This window comes from Hesperophylax consimilis, chromosome 19 (assembly GCF_061612785.1).
Source record: "Hesperophylax consimilis isolate HC1 chromosome 19, BYU_Hcon_1.0, whole genome shotgun sequence".
NCBI classification, from domain to species: Eukaryota; Metazoa; Arthropoda; class Insecta; order Trichoptera; family Limnephilidae; genus Hesperophylax; species Hesperophylax consimilis.
In genome coordinates, this window is record NC_142854.1 from 32,339,800 (window position 1) to 32,354,518 (window position 14,719).

The 14,719-nt window shown below is 33.7% G+C and overlaps 1 protein-coding gene across 1 annotated transcript; it reads left to right on the forward strand.

The window, feature by feature from the left end:
- Positions 1 to 4,342: 4,342 nt before the first annotated feature.
- LOC149415154 (uncharacterized) lies at positions 4,343 to 12,326 on the forward strand. The gene is made up of 4 exons (XM_089643017.1): positions 4,343 to 4,441; positions 7,117 to 7,269; positions 10,766 to 10,921; positions 11,017 to 12,326. The coding sequence occupies exons 1-4, from the start codon at positions 4,363 to 4,365 to the stop codon at positions 12,324 to 12,326; spliced, it is 1,698 nt and encodes a 565-aa protein (XP_089499143.1). The 5' UTR covers positions 4,343 to 4,362.
- The last annotated feature ends 2,393 nt before the right edge of the window (positions 12,327 to 14,719 follow it).

Below are 14,719 nucleotides of genomic sequence, written 5' to 3' on the forward strand. Positions count from 1 at the left end.
TGAAAATTAGAGGTTAAATAATTCAACGACGAAGCATGGATTTGCTTTTTCTAATATTTTCTTATAGATGAATGACGTTCGATTAATGTATAGTTCCAAAAATTTTCAATTTATTCACAAGTATACAATATTACATAAATAACAATATTACAATTAAAAATTACAAAGAAATTACAAAGACAATTTACCAATCATGTGCCATTTTCATTGTCAATTTCATGAATATCATTTCCTAATGTCGTGATAATTGGGTTATGGTAACTAAAGTGCGAGATATATACATTCCAACAATACTACTATATTGTGAAATATTTATCAACTCTTATAGGTTATATTTACCTTATGTTAATGTCATCACTGTGTGAATCAGACTCTCCTCTTCTTTGGTGATTCTCAGGGGATATTTCCTCTTGTGCCACTGATGTGTTCATCACCTCTTTCTCGTCACTACTCATTTTTAACACTGAAATTCTGTACCAAACCGTATGAACCACAATCAATTACGTATTTCACTCGTATTACACTCACGACGCAGTATACTAACCAAGCAGCTGATGCTTGGCGTGGCGCAGTTCGCTGGTGTCTGAGAGAGAGGAAAGAAGAGAAGAGAGAGAACGTTCGTGAGCGGCTCCCCCACCTCAACAAGCGCATATGGTGAGAGAGGGACAGTGAACGGCGAGCGGTGGTGGGGGTACCCGCATTTTCGTGTCGATCCTAACTCGGTTTTACTCCGTCCCCGAACATTACGCGCCTAAAGAAGTTTCACTTCAAAAATTCTTAACTTAACTAACAAACCAAGTGAAATTTCATATTCTGAAATGGATCTCAAGGTTCCTTGTATTAAAAAGGAATACTTTAAGCCTTCTGAAAGAATTCATGAAACGATGGATAAGCCAAATTTCCTCAATAATATTTTTGTAAACTCGTATTTACAGTATTAGCTACAGGTTTAAATAAAAGTTTAATCAAAATATATATTACTCTCCTGTTTTCAAGACCCCCTACACAGCATCCCTAAATATGACATAGGCCTCGGGGAAAATAATTTCCCTGCTTTTTAGAGTTAATGTAAAAAAACACGAATAGCTTAGACGTTTCATAGTAGTAATAGGCTACTCAAAGGGAAGTTTTCCACTTCACACGAGGACCTCCGAGCCTCTCCTGGATATTTAAAAAAAATATCTTCTATTTTATTATATACGATGTTGATATGATTGCCCAAATGACTCGGAAATATTTGCTAATAGCTGGAAGTTGAAGGTTGCCTGTGCATGTTTTCTACAGCGTACTATTAAAAGTCTAGCTGAGCAAAAAAACAAATAAAATAAAAATATATTTGATCACTTATGCTGCTACACGGCTGTAATTGCACGAATACTTTATTAGTAAAGCGCACTTGAGGGAAAATAACACAAAAATACTGTGTAATGATTATAATCCATATCGGATGAGCGTGGCCTGGGGGCGGGCGGCCTGTCTTTGTTTTTTATACAAATATATGGATTCATCGAAGGAAACCATTCTCAAATTCGGAGAATAGTCATTTGCTTGCTCCGCGTGTTAACTATGATTTAATCCTGTTGAATGCTCTTATGCATGATCAGCCTTCAGTTAAAGCCGGTCTTGTACTCCAGTAAGAATAGTCATTTTACTCTGGATGATTCGATCGTGAGATATAGATACTGTACCAATGTGCCCCGTGAATCAATGTGCCCCCCCTCCCCCTAACCGTAATCAAGTAATCTTAATCAACGGTGTCTTCTCAAAATCCATCGAGGTAAAATCTGGTGTCCCCCAAGGATACCACCTATGTGGGATCATGTTTTCAAAATTCCAAATATGTACTTTATGCCGACGACATAAAAATATTCAAAGTTATTCGTTCTCTTTCTGACTGCGAAGCGTTACAGAGTGACCTAGATAGGCTTTGCAAGTATTGTAAAGTTAACTGTCTAGATATAAACGTTTCTAAATGTCACACTATGACATTCACCAGAAATAAACTTGTAATTAAGTACCTACTCATATTCACTCAACAATGAACCTGTCATCTCTAAAACGGAATGTAAAGACCTCGGCGTTTACCTTGATAGCAAACTTATATTTAATAAGCACATTGACTCAATCGTTAATAGGTCATATAAAATGCTTGGTTTCGTGCTACGTATAAGTAAAATATTCAGTAATTAGCGTACAATTGTAATGTTATATTTCGCATTAGTCAGAAGTACACTGGAATATGCATCGCCTATTTGGAATCCGCAATATAAACTTTACATAGATAGTATAGAACGAATCCAAAACAAATTTATAAAATATATTACCCACAGATTCAACAATAATTTTGGGTGTACATTTGAAACTTTGCAGCGAAGACGAGCAGTAGCTGACTCAATATTTATACACAGAATTTTAAACAATGAGATTGACTGTTCTGAACTTTTGTCCCTTATTAACATTAATATACCTTTGAGACGTACACGACATACAGTGCTATTCCACACGCTAAATTATAAAACAAATGCAGCATCTAATTCGACAATTAACCGAGCTCTTCATACTCTAAATAATATTTGTATTAACTCTAACATTGACATTTTTTCGGATTCACTGCCCAAATTCAAACGTGGCATCATGTCAATAATTTAAAGAATTCAATGCGCATACATACAGACACACACACACACACAAACACTCACACACACATTACACACGTCACACACACACCTATAAACTACACAAGTCACCTGGAAATTAAGGAATAAACATACCACTTACCAGACATTACAAGGAAACATATCATAGGTACACAACATGAAGAATCTTATTCCTGTATATTGTTTCATCTCTGTAAATAATGTACTGTTTGTTTCAATAATATAAAATAAATAAATAAATACAAAAATAAACAGGCCTTAAGCGATTATATATTTTTAATGATTTTATTGGTGTGGTGATTTATTGTTTTTTCCTGTTATTAAAAATAAATAGCTGTTTATTAATAAAAAAATATAGATAATATGCTCAGGTACCTACCGTTGTTTTCTTATTTAAATGCTTAGTAAAAAGCTTACGAGAAACATGTTTTTATTTATTTTCGAAATAGTGCATCACTGTCTAGAAGAGACGTTTTTACGATTTAATCTATGTGTATGAATCATCGGTGTTTGATCAAATAAATCGATAATTTCAATATAAAGTAACGTTTCAGAGAAAAAACGAAAAAAACATGAAGAACTAGATTGAGTTAGTATGTATTTTAATAAATGTTGTGAAAAACCTCGGTCATCAGCCCGATATATTCATTTTATATTGGGTTTTTATGTCCGTGGAGACGAAACATTATAGTATTTCTTTTATCAACTATTGATTTCACTGAAATATTATTATTTTAATTCATAGTCTAAGAAAATGGTCATACAGAGTAAACAATAAAAATATCATTGTCAGTATGAAAACATTGCTGTTTCCCATTTATTACAAATTAATTAAGAACATTATTACCAAAATGCGGCCCAATGGATGTACAATATTCATATCCCCCCCACCATCTTCGGAAAACAAAAAAAGCAGCATCTGTCCGCAGCTACTGAACCCCGTGCGATTACATCAATTAATCACTCGATTCTTTTGATGTTTCGTTCTCAATAAAATAATAATAAACATATATATTTGGATGATTTGTATAGCGCCGTTTTTGTGCAAAATCACCTCAAGGGGGTCAAACATGTAAATGTTTCGGTGCTGCACATCACTAGTTAGTAGGCACTTAACTAGTTTGTCAGAGTTCTGAAATAAAATAAACTTAAGAAAGGTTCTAGGGCAAGTTTTTTACATTATTTTTTTATAAATTTTTGTATTCTCATATTATTTGTTTTCAATTATTCATTTATTTGTATTAACTTCATTTGTATTATAAATTATTATCAGCAATAATTAGTCGCCTGTAATATCAATACAAATTGATAAATATCTCCCGAGTAAAAATAAATGCCGCCGACGAAAATTGCAAATGAATACTATAAAACGTACGTGCGTTAAAAAAATTCTTCAAAAAAATACTTGAATATTACTGAAGATATGGCAACACTTAGATTTCACCATAATCCCAAAAATTATTTTCTTTTCCGTATTATCTATGGAACTACTTCCGTTGAATGCTTGTCATTTTTTTGTTGGTTATGTCATTTGGTTTTCTTCCTTTAATCAATTTGTACGTCTTGACCTGAAACAATGAACCCTATTCTCAAGAAATCCTCATTAAAGTTGAAGTAAAACAGAACTACAAGATCCTTACTTAAAATCATGAATTCCACCGCCCTCAAGTTAGAGCCAGGCACAAGTGCCGAAGAAAGTGTTGCTATGATATATACGAAAATCGATAAAGACTATCCTTTAATGAAAAAAGAAAGCCCGGAATCCATTACCGAAACGAATTCAGGTATTTTGTTGTCTTTATTTGGAACACAACAATTATTGTTATACAGACCCAAAATTCAATTGCAAATAAAACTGCAGGTTTTTTTTACGTATCAACATGTTCATACCTACATCTCGATTCTTCATAATACGCTATTCTACTGGATTATGTTACTTTCGTTTATTTTATTTTCAGGCCGTATCTGCATTCTCGTATTGCTCATACCTACAATTAGATTCTACAAAATTTGCTGTTCTGCTGGGTTGTTATTTTAGTTTTATGATATAAACCTGACATCGCACTGGAACGTCTTTTCTGTGCGTTAGGCAGACGGGAAACTCTCTAACCTTAGGTTGAGCAACGTTTTGAAGTGGGTTTGGGAAGAGTGTGGTGGTAGGGACTTCTTTAATGCCTACCTTGAAGAGGTCTGCATTCGTTGATGTATTTGATTATTTTAAAGCGGAGTCAGTATATATATAGATTACGCGAGCACTCGCCATGTGTCCATTGTGCTTTTGCCATTTTTCCTCCTTCCTTTGGGCTTGTTTCTGGGTCCCGTGAGGAGCACTGTTTGAGTTTCATCGCATTTAAAAAAAAAAAAATTCACTTATTTAACTAGAAAAAACTAAAATATATATTTTTTAATTACTTCACACGTAAATAGATTAAATAACAGTATTTTCCACTGTAATTGTTTGCTAATTGTGAATAAAAGTAAACAATGTTCTTTTAAATGTACCTCCCCTTTTTCGTTTTTGATTTTGTCTGGAAGGCAATTATATATGTCGCCCACCTCGTAACCAATACTGTTGCTGTGTAAAGTGTGTATGTATTTGGGACGTTTTAATGAATTATGTATTTGTATGAATGCGTTTATTATTTATTTTGTATTTAAGGAGACATGTAGGTATTATATTCATATAGTTTTCTTTATGAAAACAGTTTTGTTTCCATTTATCATTTTTGTGGATGTTAAAGGTTTGAAGTGAAATAGCTTTTTGATTACTTTGTTTTGTTTTACCTGTAGTTCATTTATGTTTCATTCTCAAATTTCAATCGAGTATTTTAAATGTTAATGTACGAAGCTATAATATAGTCCTTTTAACATTTTATTTGGTAACATATATGATAACCGGCTAGCAGGGAGATTTTATCTTTATATGGTTGCAGAAGTCGTGAACGCCCGAGGAAGACATGGCACGATCGAGTGAATTAGATACTTGAGTCGTGCCATGTCAAGAGTCAGAATAATAGAAGAGTATGTATGAGAAGATATATGAATGTGCATGAGGCAAGAAGTGTGTGCCAAGACCGAGTTGTTTGGAGGTATGTTCTCTCTGTCTACCCCTTCGGGGAAACGGCGTGACGGTTAGTTACTTTTTAGTTTTATCTTTAATATCTTAAATATGCTGGTTAAATGTTTAATAGTTATTAATGATAAATTTATTACAATAAGTATTCGAAGTATTCGATTGGTTCTGTATGATGTTTTTAATTTATTTCCAAGTGTTTATAAATATTTTCATTAATTATCATCTACTTTTGTTTTAGTCTATTTTCGTCTTAACTGCATCAATAAGTACACTCCATTAGTAAACTTTTCTTTTCACAAAATTGCTACCAGATTGTCTCTATACAGGTGAATTGGAGTTCAACGGAGCCTTCAAATCTCAAGGTGGTCACTAACAAACCAAGTGAAATTTCATATTCTGAAATGGATCTCAAGGTTCCTTGTATTAAAAAGGAATACTTTAAGCCTTCTGAAAGAATTCATGAAACGATGGATAAGCCAAATTTCCTCAATAATATTTTTGTAAACTCGTATTTACAGTATTAGCTACAGGTTTAAATAAAAGTTTAATCAAAATATATATTACTCTCCTGTTTTCAAGACCCCCTACACAGCATCCCTAAATATGACATAGGCCTCGGGGAAAATAATTTCCCTGCTTTTTAGAGTTAATGTAAAAAAACACGAATAGCTTAGACGTTTCATAGTAGTAATAGGCTACTCAAAGGGAAGTTTTCCACTTCACACGAGGACCTCCGAGCCTCTCCTGGATATTTAAAAAAAATATCTTCTATTTTATTATATACGATGTTGATATGATTGCCCAAATGACTCGGAAATATTTGCTAATAGCTGGAAGTTGAAGGTTGCCTGTGCATGTTTTCTACAGCGTACTATTAAAAGTCTAGCTGAGCAAAAAAACAAATAAAATAAAAATATATTTGATCACTTATGCTGCTACACGGCTGTAATTGCACGAATACTTTATTAGTAAAGCGCACTTGAGGGAAAATAACACAAAAATACTGTGTAATGATTATAATCCATATCGGATGAGCGTGGCCTGGGGGCGGGCGGCCTGTCTTTGTTTTTTATACAAATATATGGATTCATCGAAGGAAACCATTCTCAAATTCGGAGAGTAGTCATTTGCTTGCTCCGCGTGTTAACTATGATTTAATCCTGTTGAATGCTCTTATGCATGATCAGCCTTCAGTTAAAGCCGGTCTTGTACTCCAGTAAGAATAGTCATTTTACTCTGGATGATTCGATCGTGAAGCAAGTTTCTTTAATTAAAACAATGTGGGATAACTATACTTTCTCGGAGAGAAACGACTGTAATTTTTAATGTAATGCATAGTTCGACTCGGTATTTCAATATAGTATTATTCTTTTATTTTTTCAGGTAGCATTTATCTGGAGAATGTTCCCATCAAAGCAGAACCGGGAAGCCGTGTAAAGGGTGAAGCTAGTATTCCCTTTACGGAAATGGACATAGAACTCTCGGATGTTAAAAAGGAATTCTTAGAGCGCTCTGAAAGAATTATCCAGACACCAGGTAAAACAGATTTTTTGTTTATTTAAATTAATAATGCGCGCTTTCCCAATTTTAGCGTTTATGTAAATCCTCTGTACTTGTGCTTATCTGTTATCCTTTTCAGACTTATTAACAAACTTGATGAAGCATCCTGGTGAAAAACGATACTCTCGTCGCCATTGTAATTAATTTTGCTCTCATGAACTAACGTTAGAACAGCACTTGCGTTCGCATAGTAGAAGAAAACCTTTTTCATATTCCAACTGTACATCTTCATGTGCTAGAAACACATATTTACGGCGTCACATGCTGACTCGCAGTCGAGCTAAACCTCTTTCGTGTCTCGTCTGCAACTATCCGAGTTCTCAAAAACCTCATGCTCACCCTCAGTAGTGAAAAACCCTTTTCGTGGACCGACCATAACTTTTCATGTTGTGGGAAGGGATATTTAAAAATTCACATATACATATATAAAAAACTTTTTTCATGTCCCGACTGCGACTTTTCTTGTTCTTAAAGGGGAAATTTAAAGAAACTAATGCCGATTCCAAGTGGAGAAAAACCGTCTTCATGTGCCAAATGCAACTATTCTTGTTTTCAAAGGTGAGGTTTAAAAAAACAAATGCAGATTCACAGTGGAGAAGAACATTTTTCGTCTTCTAACTGCAACTTCTCATGTTCTCGAAGAGGTTTATTAAAATCATTTGCTCACAGTAGAGAATTTATCTTTTTGATGCATGATGTTTTTTTTATTCGGGTATTTTGGCTTTCCCGACTTTGATTTTTACCCACAGTTGTGAAAAACCATTTTCATGTCTCGACTGCATCTATTCATTTTCACTCTAAAGTTATCTTCAAAGCGTCACGTCGTATGCTTAGTCACAGAAGACTTGTTTTATCCTCTTTATGTAACTATTCACCTTCAGTCACGTTTGCCTTGGTAATACACATACGGAATCATCAACAGAATGTCTCGAAACTGTTTCTAGGTCTAAAAGGTTTGAAGTAACACTAGAAACCCACCATCATTCAAAATTAAAATGTTAAAAATTGTGGACCCTTTTGATTTTCTACAATTTATCCTGAATCTTGTGGTAAAAGATTTGTTTTCATTTTTAAACAAAGTAACAAATATTTTCTAAAATCAAATTAATTGAGATTTTATTTACTGAATAATGTTTTTTACTGTGATTCCATCTAACGCAACTTTGTTCAGGCTCTTACTTGATTATTCTCTGTAATTTATAAATAATATGTCCTGCTGACAAAATGTTCTGCTGACAAACTGCTTTGGCAGTTTAGCGGGTGTAAATGATAAAAATTTTTTTTTTAAAATAAATGCTTTTGCTTTGCTTCATTCATTGATTGCGTATATACCCTTCACTTTCTGTAACTTTTAGTTTTTATCATTTCATGTTATATGTATTGCATAATTGAACAGTAGTCTGTTAGTAGAAAAAAATAAATAACAAAGAAATGGTTAATATTTTTGCACTTAAAAAAAGGGAATACCAAATAAGTGCCTCAACCGCATAAAAAAAAATAATGATTAAAAAAAAAACACCACCTATCTGTTATATTTGAAACTACCATCACATGCCATTATTCTATCAACTTTAACGTTCTTATTCAAAATACTTAACTCAAAATTCGACTGCTGTGAACTCCTGCAACTTATAAACATACATACACCCACAGTAACAACACGACAAAATACAATATTCTACAGCAGCACACATAAGCGTAACTACATTGCCCACTCTCCGATACAACGACTTCACACCATGGGAAATCATTACTTGGGTGATGTTGACATATTCAATACCAACTTGGCAAGTTTTGTGGATCATTTAAAACATTTATTTCAACAATACTCCTAAACACATCATGTAAACCAACAAATAGCTGTAATTTTCTGTTTTTGTTTCTTGTGTTTGTATGACTTGTTGCATAGCTTTTATCAAATGTAATTTTATTCTTATTTTTTATGTTTGACAGTATTTGTCAAATTAAAATTATACTACCAACAATGTAAAAGCCCTCTGGGCGTTAAATAAATAAATAAATAAAAAAAAACTTCACAAAAGACACAATCAAACAAAATACACGACATCACCAAACTAATGGAAAAATAATTGTTTAAATTTAACGACTTGAATCTATAAAACTGAAGGCTTGGCAACATCTATTCGAACATTAAAATCGGGAAGAATTATAATTATACACTTTTTATTCGCTTCGGAGATCAGCTAACTCAGAGAGTGAAACGGAACATATTACTTTTCGTTCGGACGATCGATACAGGTGTAACCTATTCCTCAGTGAACCCGTGAAGGGGTTGTTAACGTTTATTACATTGTCTGACTTATTTTGAACTGCCTATAAATACATGACATACTTGCAAATTGATTTTACCCAAAAATGAAGACTGATTGTGTTAAAATTGTGAATTTAATTAAAAATCCTGGTATAATTACTAAATAAATCATTTAGTATAGATTTATGTCGATATATAATACCTGTCCAATATTTTGTTTTGTATGCAATGTTATCTAAGACAACCAACTGCAAGTAGTTTATCAGGAGGAACTTTGTTTAACAATATAATTCAATCCAACAAAAAATACAAATAAAAATCATGCACATAAAACCAACCCAACACGATTTTTTAGTGTAATGCAAGCAAGTCTTTATTTTATTTAGTTTTTCGCCCAGCTAGGCTTTAATATATATTATGAAATCAGAATATACCTAATGAGCTATCGAAAACTATACACAATGGTTTTAAAGCATAAAATAACATTAAACAATATCAGTAAAACGTGTAACAGTAACTTGAACAATACAACATATAAGAAAAATCAAAGTACATTACAAACGCTACTATAATAGTAGCATTTAACAAAGTGCTTGTTTGGATAACGCTTGGTTCTATAAATGGTCTCAAAAAATATAACAATAGTAATCCAAACTTGTTGCCTTGATCATGCATCTTATTGGTTATTGAGTGTGTCTCATAGTTGGTTGTATATGTATTGCAAGAAGAATGTTTCATTTTGCCTTGAATTCCTAGTCGGTACATGGAATTTAATAATGGGGACGATAGCATGGCTGTATTCCTAGTTGGTTCATGGCATTTAATAATGGGGACGATGGCATGGCTGTCAATTAAGTTGTTAATGACTCTTCTGTGTTACAACCAGATATATTGAAACCATATTTTTTTTTATATTGACATCCATAATTCAGACAACGTTTTTAGATACAATTGGGGCCTCAAACTAATAAATGTATTCAATTGGAATTTTGAGCTCAAAATTTTTGTACTTACATAAGAAATTTGTGCTGTACTCGTCGTTTATTGTTAGAGTAAACTTTACATAAATGAGACCAAATAATTGAATTATATTCTACTTGACTTCTATGAAATGAAATATAGAGCGTTTTCATACAATCTACAGACTTAAAATCACTGAAAGTTCTAAATACACATTTTTTCATTGTTTTGTTGTTCCAGGTAGAATCATTGTGGAGACTGTACCCATCAAGGCAAAACCGACACCCCCAGAAGAAGATGGAGGTGGAATCTCTTATACGGAAATAGACATAGAAGTTCCGGATATTAAAAAGGAATGCTTAGAGCAATATGATAATATTACCGAGACTGCTGCAGGTAAAATATTTTTTTATTTGTCTTAATTCGTTTTCATAATTTTCTGTCTTCATTATAGATACCTACTTAATGAACTTTTTCCACCATTTTTTTAGACATGCTAACGGACCTGAAAACGCATCCTGGAGAAAAACCTCATTCATGTTCTCATTGCAACTACTCCTGCTCGGAAAAATCACGTTTAACGAGGCACTTACGCACCCATACTGAAGAAAAACCTCATTCATGTTCCCATTGTAACTACTCTTGCTTAGACAAATCAAGTTTAACTAGGCACTTACGCACCCATACTGGAGAAAAACCTCATTTATGTTCTCATTGCAACTACTCCTGCTCAGAAAAATCACATTTGACAATGCACTTACGCACCCATACTGGAGAAAAACCTCATTCATGTTCTCATTGCAACTACTCCTGCTCGGAAAAATCGCGTTTAACGAGGCACTTACGCACCCATACTGAAGAAAAACCTTATTCATGTTCCCATTGTAACTACTCTTGCTCAGACAAATCAAGTTTAACTAGGCACTTACGCACCCATACTGGAGAAAAACCTCATTTATGTTCCCATTGCAACTACTCTAGCTTAGACAAATCAAGTTTAACTAGGCACTTACGCACCCATACTGGAGAAAAACCTCATTTATGTTCTCATTGCAACTACTCCTGCTCAGAAAAATCACATTTGACAATGCACTTACGCACCCATACTGGAGAAAAACCTCATTCATGTTCTCATTGCAACTACTCCTGCTCGGAAAAATCGCGTTTAACGAGGCACTTACGCACCCATACTGAAGAAAAACCTTATTCATGTTCCCATTGTAACTACTCTTGCTCAGACAAATCAAGTTTAACTAGGCACTTACGCACCCATACTGGAGAAAAACCTCATTTATGTTCCCATTGCAACTACTCCTGCCCAGACAAATCACGTTTGACAATGCACTTACGCACCCACACTGGAGAAAAACCTCATTCATGTTCCCATTGTAACTACTCTTGCTCAGACAAATCAAGTTTAACTAGGCACTTACGCACCCATACTGGAGAAAAACCTCATTTATGTTCCCATTGTAACTACTCCTTCGCAGAAAAATCACGTTTAACAAGACACTTACGCAGACATACTGGAGAAAAACCTTTTTCATGTCCCCATTGTAACTATTCCTTCTCAAACAGGTCAGATTTAACAGTGCACTTACGCATACATACTGGAGAAAAACCTTATTTATGTACCCATTGTAACTACTCCTGCTCAGAAAAATCACGTTTAACCGTGCACTTACGAACCCATACTGGAATAAAACCTTATGCATGTTCCTACTGCAGCTATTCATGTTCTCGAAAAGTACATTTAAAAAGTCACATTCTCATCCATACTCGAGAAGTGTTGCCTCTGTAACTACTCCTGATAAAAATAAAAAAAACACATTTAAAATTCACCTACGCATTCATAGTGGAGAAAATCTCACTGTCACTACTTCTTTAAATCTGATTTTTGTTAACGAAAGCGTAGATTAAAAATGTCCGATCCAAAATATATTTATAACTTTGTAAATTGTCTCAAAGAACACAATGTGTGTCCTAGATCAATGTACTCGGGGCGTAAGCATGCAGACAATGATCAGGAAATAGTTGACCTCATTACTTAATATTTTTTAAGTGCTTATCAACAAAATTGTGATATTGTAATAATACCTGAAATTAAATCTTCATTATACAACACGTCACATTTCTCTACATGTCATTAAGAAAAAAAATTCTTCATTATAAAATGGGATTACGTTTTGACAAAATTCCACCGGTATTCATAAAGGAATGTATTCATTTTATATCAGTTCCTCTTGAAAACATATTTGTGTTTAATCGGGCGATAAAATTTGTGTTTTAATAAAGACCAATTTTTATACTGTCTACCATTCCGAAAAAAATATTGTCTTAGATAACATTGCTGTTTAAATTAGGCATATGATTATCCGGTGACCGGATAAATCATCACAATGTTATATATATATATATATATATATTTTTTTTTTCTTTGGTTTGTCAACAGTGATTCATATCAAAGCTCTCGAAATACAATTACATTAATTAAACTTGGTTAATACTATCACTAATTATAGACAAACACAACATTGATGAACACAACACTGTAAGTAAAGTCTAATGTACATATATGCACCTACATGCATGCATGTATACACACATACATACACTTACATATACATTTCATAACAGCAACAGTAATTATGTTTTAGATCAACACGATAGGTAGCTTTAAGTCTTGTTTACGTTTGATTTGAAGGTGGCCAGTGATGACATTGACAAATCAATGGGATGACTTTTATATGTCTCGTTAAAATAACGGTACATTCTCGGTAAAGGTGAGTCAAACCCCAGCTTAGTTTTATATTTTTTAATATGTAACGGAATATAATGTTTAAGTCGGCAACCAATTCTAGGAACGTTGAAAATAATTTGATAGAGTAAAAAAGGGCAGTTTATTAGAGCATTAACAATTTTGAAAAGAAAATTTAAATCAATATTTAGTCTTCTCTGTTCAAGGGTGCGTACATTGTAGAAATTTAGTCTATCGTTGTAATGAGGAAGTGATCGAGCTCGCTTATCACAATACGCTAGGTGGTACATAAAATGTTTTTGAACCCGCTCTATTCGCTGAATATGAACTTTGTAGGTCGGACTCCATATAGAACTTGCGTACTCCAACACGTTGCGGGTGAAGGAATTGTACCTACAGCGTTATTTTGATTTGGGATTCTGAAAATTTTTACTATTTCGTTTGATAAATCCTAGCATTTTCAGGGATCTAGAAATAATGCTGTCGATATAAGGTGTGAAAGTTAGTTTTTTATCAAATATTACGCCTAGGTCCCGAATGGTTGTGACTTCCTGGAGTTTAGTACCGTCGACAAAATATTGAGTTGAGATAGAGTTGCGTTTACGTGTAAAAGTTATGTGGACACATTTTAAAGAATTCAGAAACATTCTATTGTCAATGCACCACTTAGAAACTCTGTTGATATAATTTTGAAGAAGTATTGAATCAAGTAATGTGTGGATAATTTTAAAAATCTTACAATCATCGGCGAACAATAAAATTTGAGAATCCAAAATTACATCGCACAAGTCATTTATAAAAACAAGGAACAAGATCGGGCTCAAATGGGACCCTTGAGGTACTCCAGACGGCACATCTAATCCTCTTGACTCATAACCATCAAATACTACTCTTTGTTCACGGTCAGTTAGATAGGAGTAAAACCAGTTTAGCAAGGTACCATGAACACCCATGCGTTTTAGTTTATGTATTAATAATCTGTGATTTACCTTATCAAAAGCCTTGCTAAAGTCAGTGTAGATGCTGTCTATCTGTTGACCTTTATCGACAGCTTCGGTTAAGGTAGTGACATAGCAAAGTAAATTAGAGGATGTAGATTTCTGGGAGAGAAATCCATGCTGTTTTGGAGTAATAAGATTTTTGAGATGATAATTCAGACTTGGACAAATTATTTTTTCGAAAATTTTAGCAAATGAACAGAGAATGGAGATGGGTCTATAGTTTGTGACGTCGTGAAGGTCGCCACTTTTAGGTATAGGTACAATATTTGCTTGTTTCCATCTTGTTGGGAAAACGGATGAAGACAACGATTTCCTGTAAATGATAGTCAGAGGGAGTGCGAGACTGTGTGCAAACTTTTTAATTAGGATAGGAGGAATTTTGTCGGGACCCGGACCTTTGCTCTGGTCGAGGTTAAGCATTGCTATTTTTATATC

Excerpts from the sequence above, each read along its gene's own strand:
- LOC149415154 (XM_089643017.1), top strand. The coding sequence starts at position 4,363 with ATGATATATACGAAAATCGATAAAGACTATCCTTTAATGAAAAAAGAA. Across the intron at positions 4,442-7,116 it reads CATTACCGAAACGAATTCAG|GTAGCATTTATCTGGAGAAT; the intron begins GTATTTTGTTGT and ends TTATTTTTTCAG. Across the intron at positions 7,270-10,765 it reads AAGAATTATCCAGACACCAG|GTAGAATCATTGTGGAGACT; the intron begins GTAAAACAGATT and ends TTGTTGTTCCAG.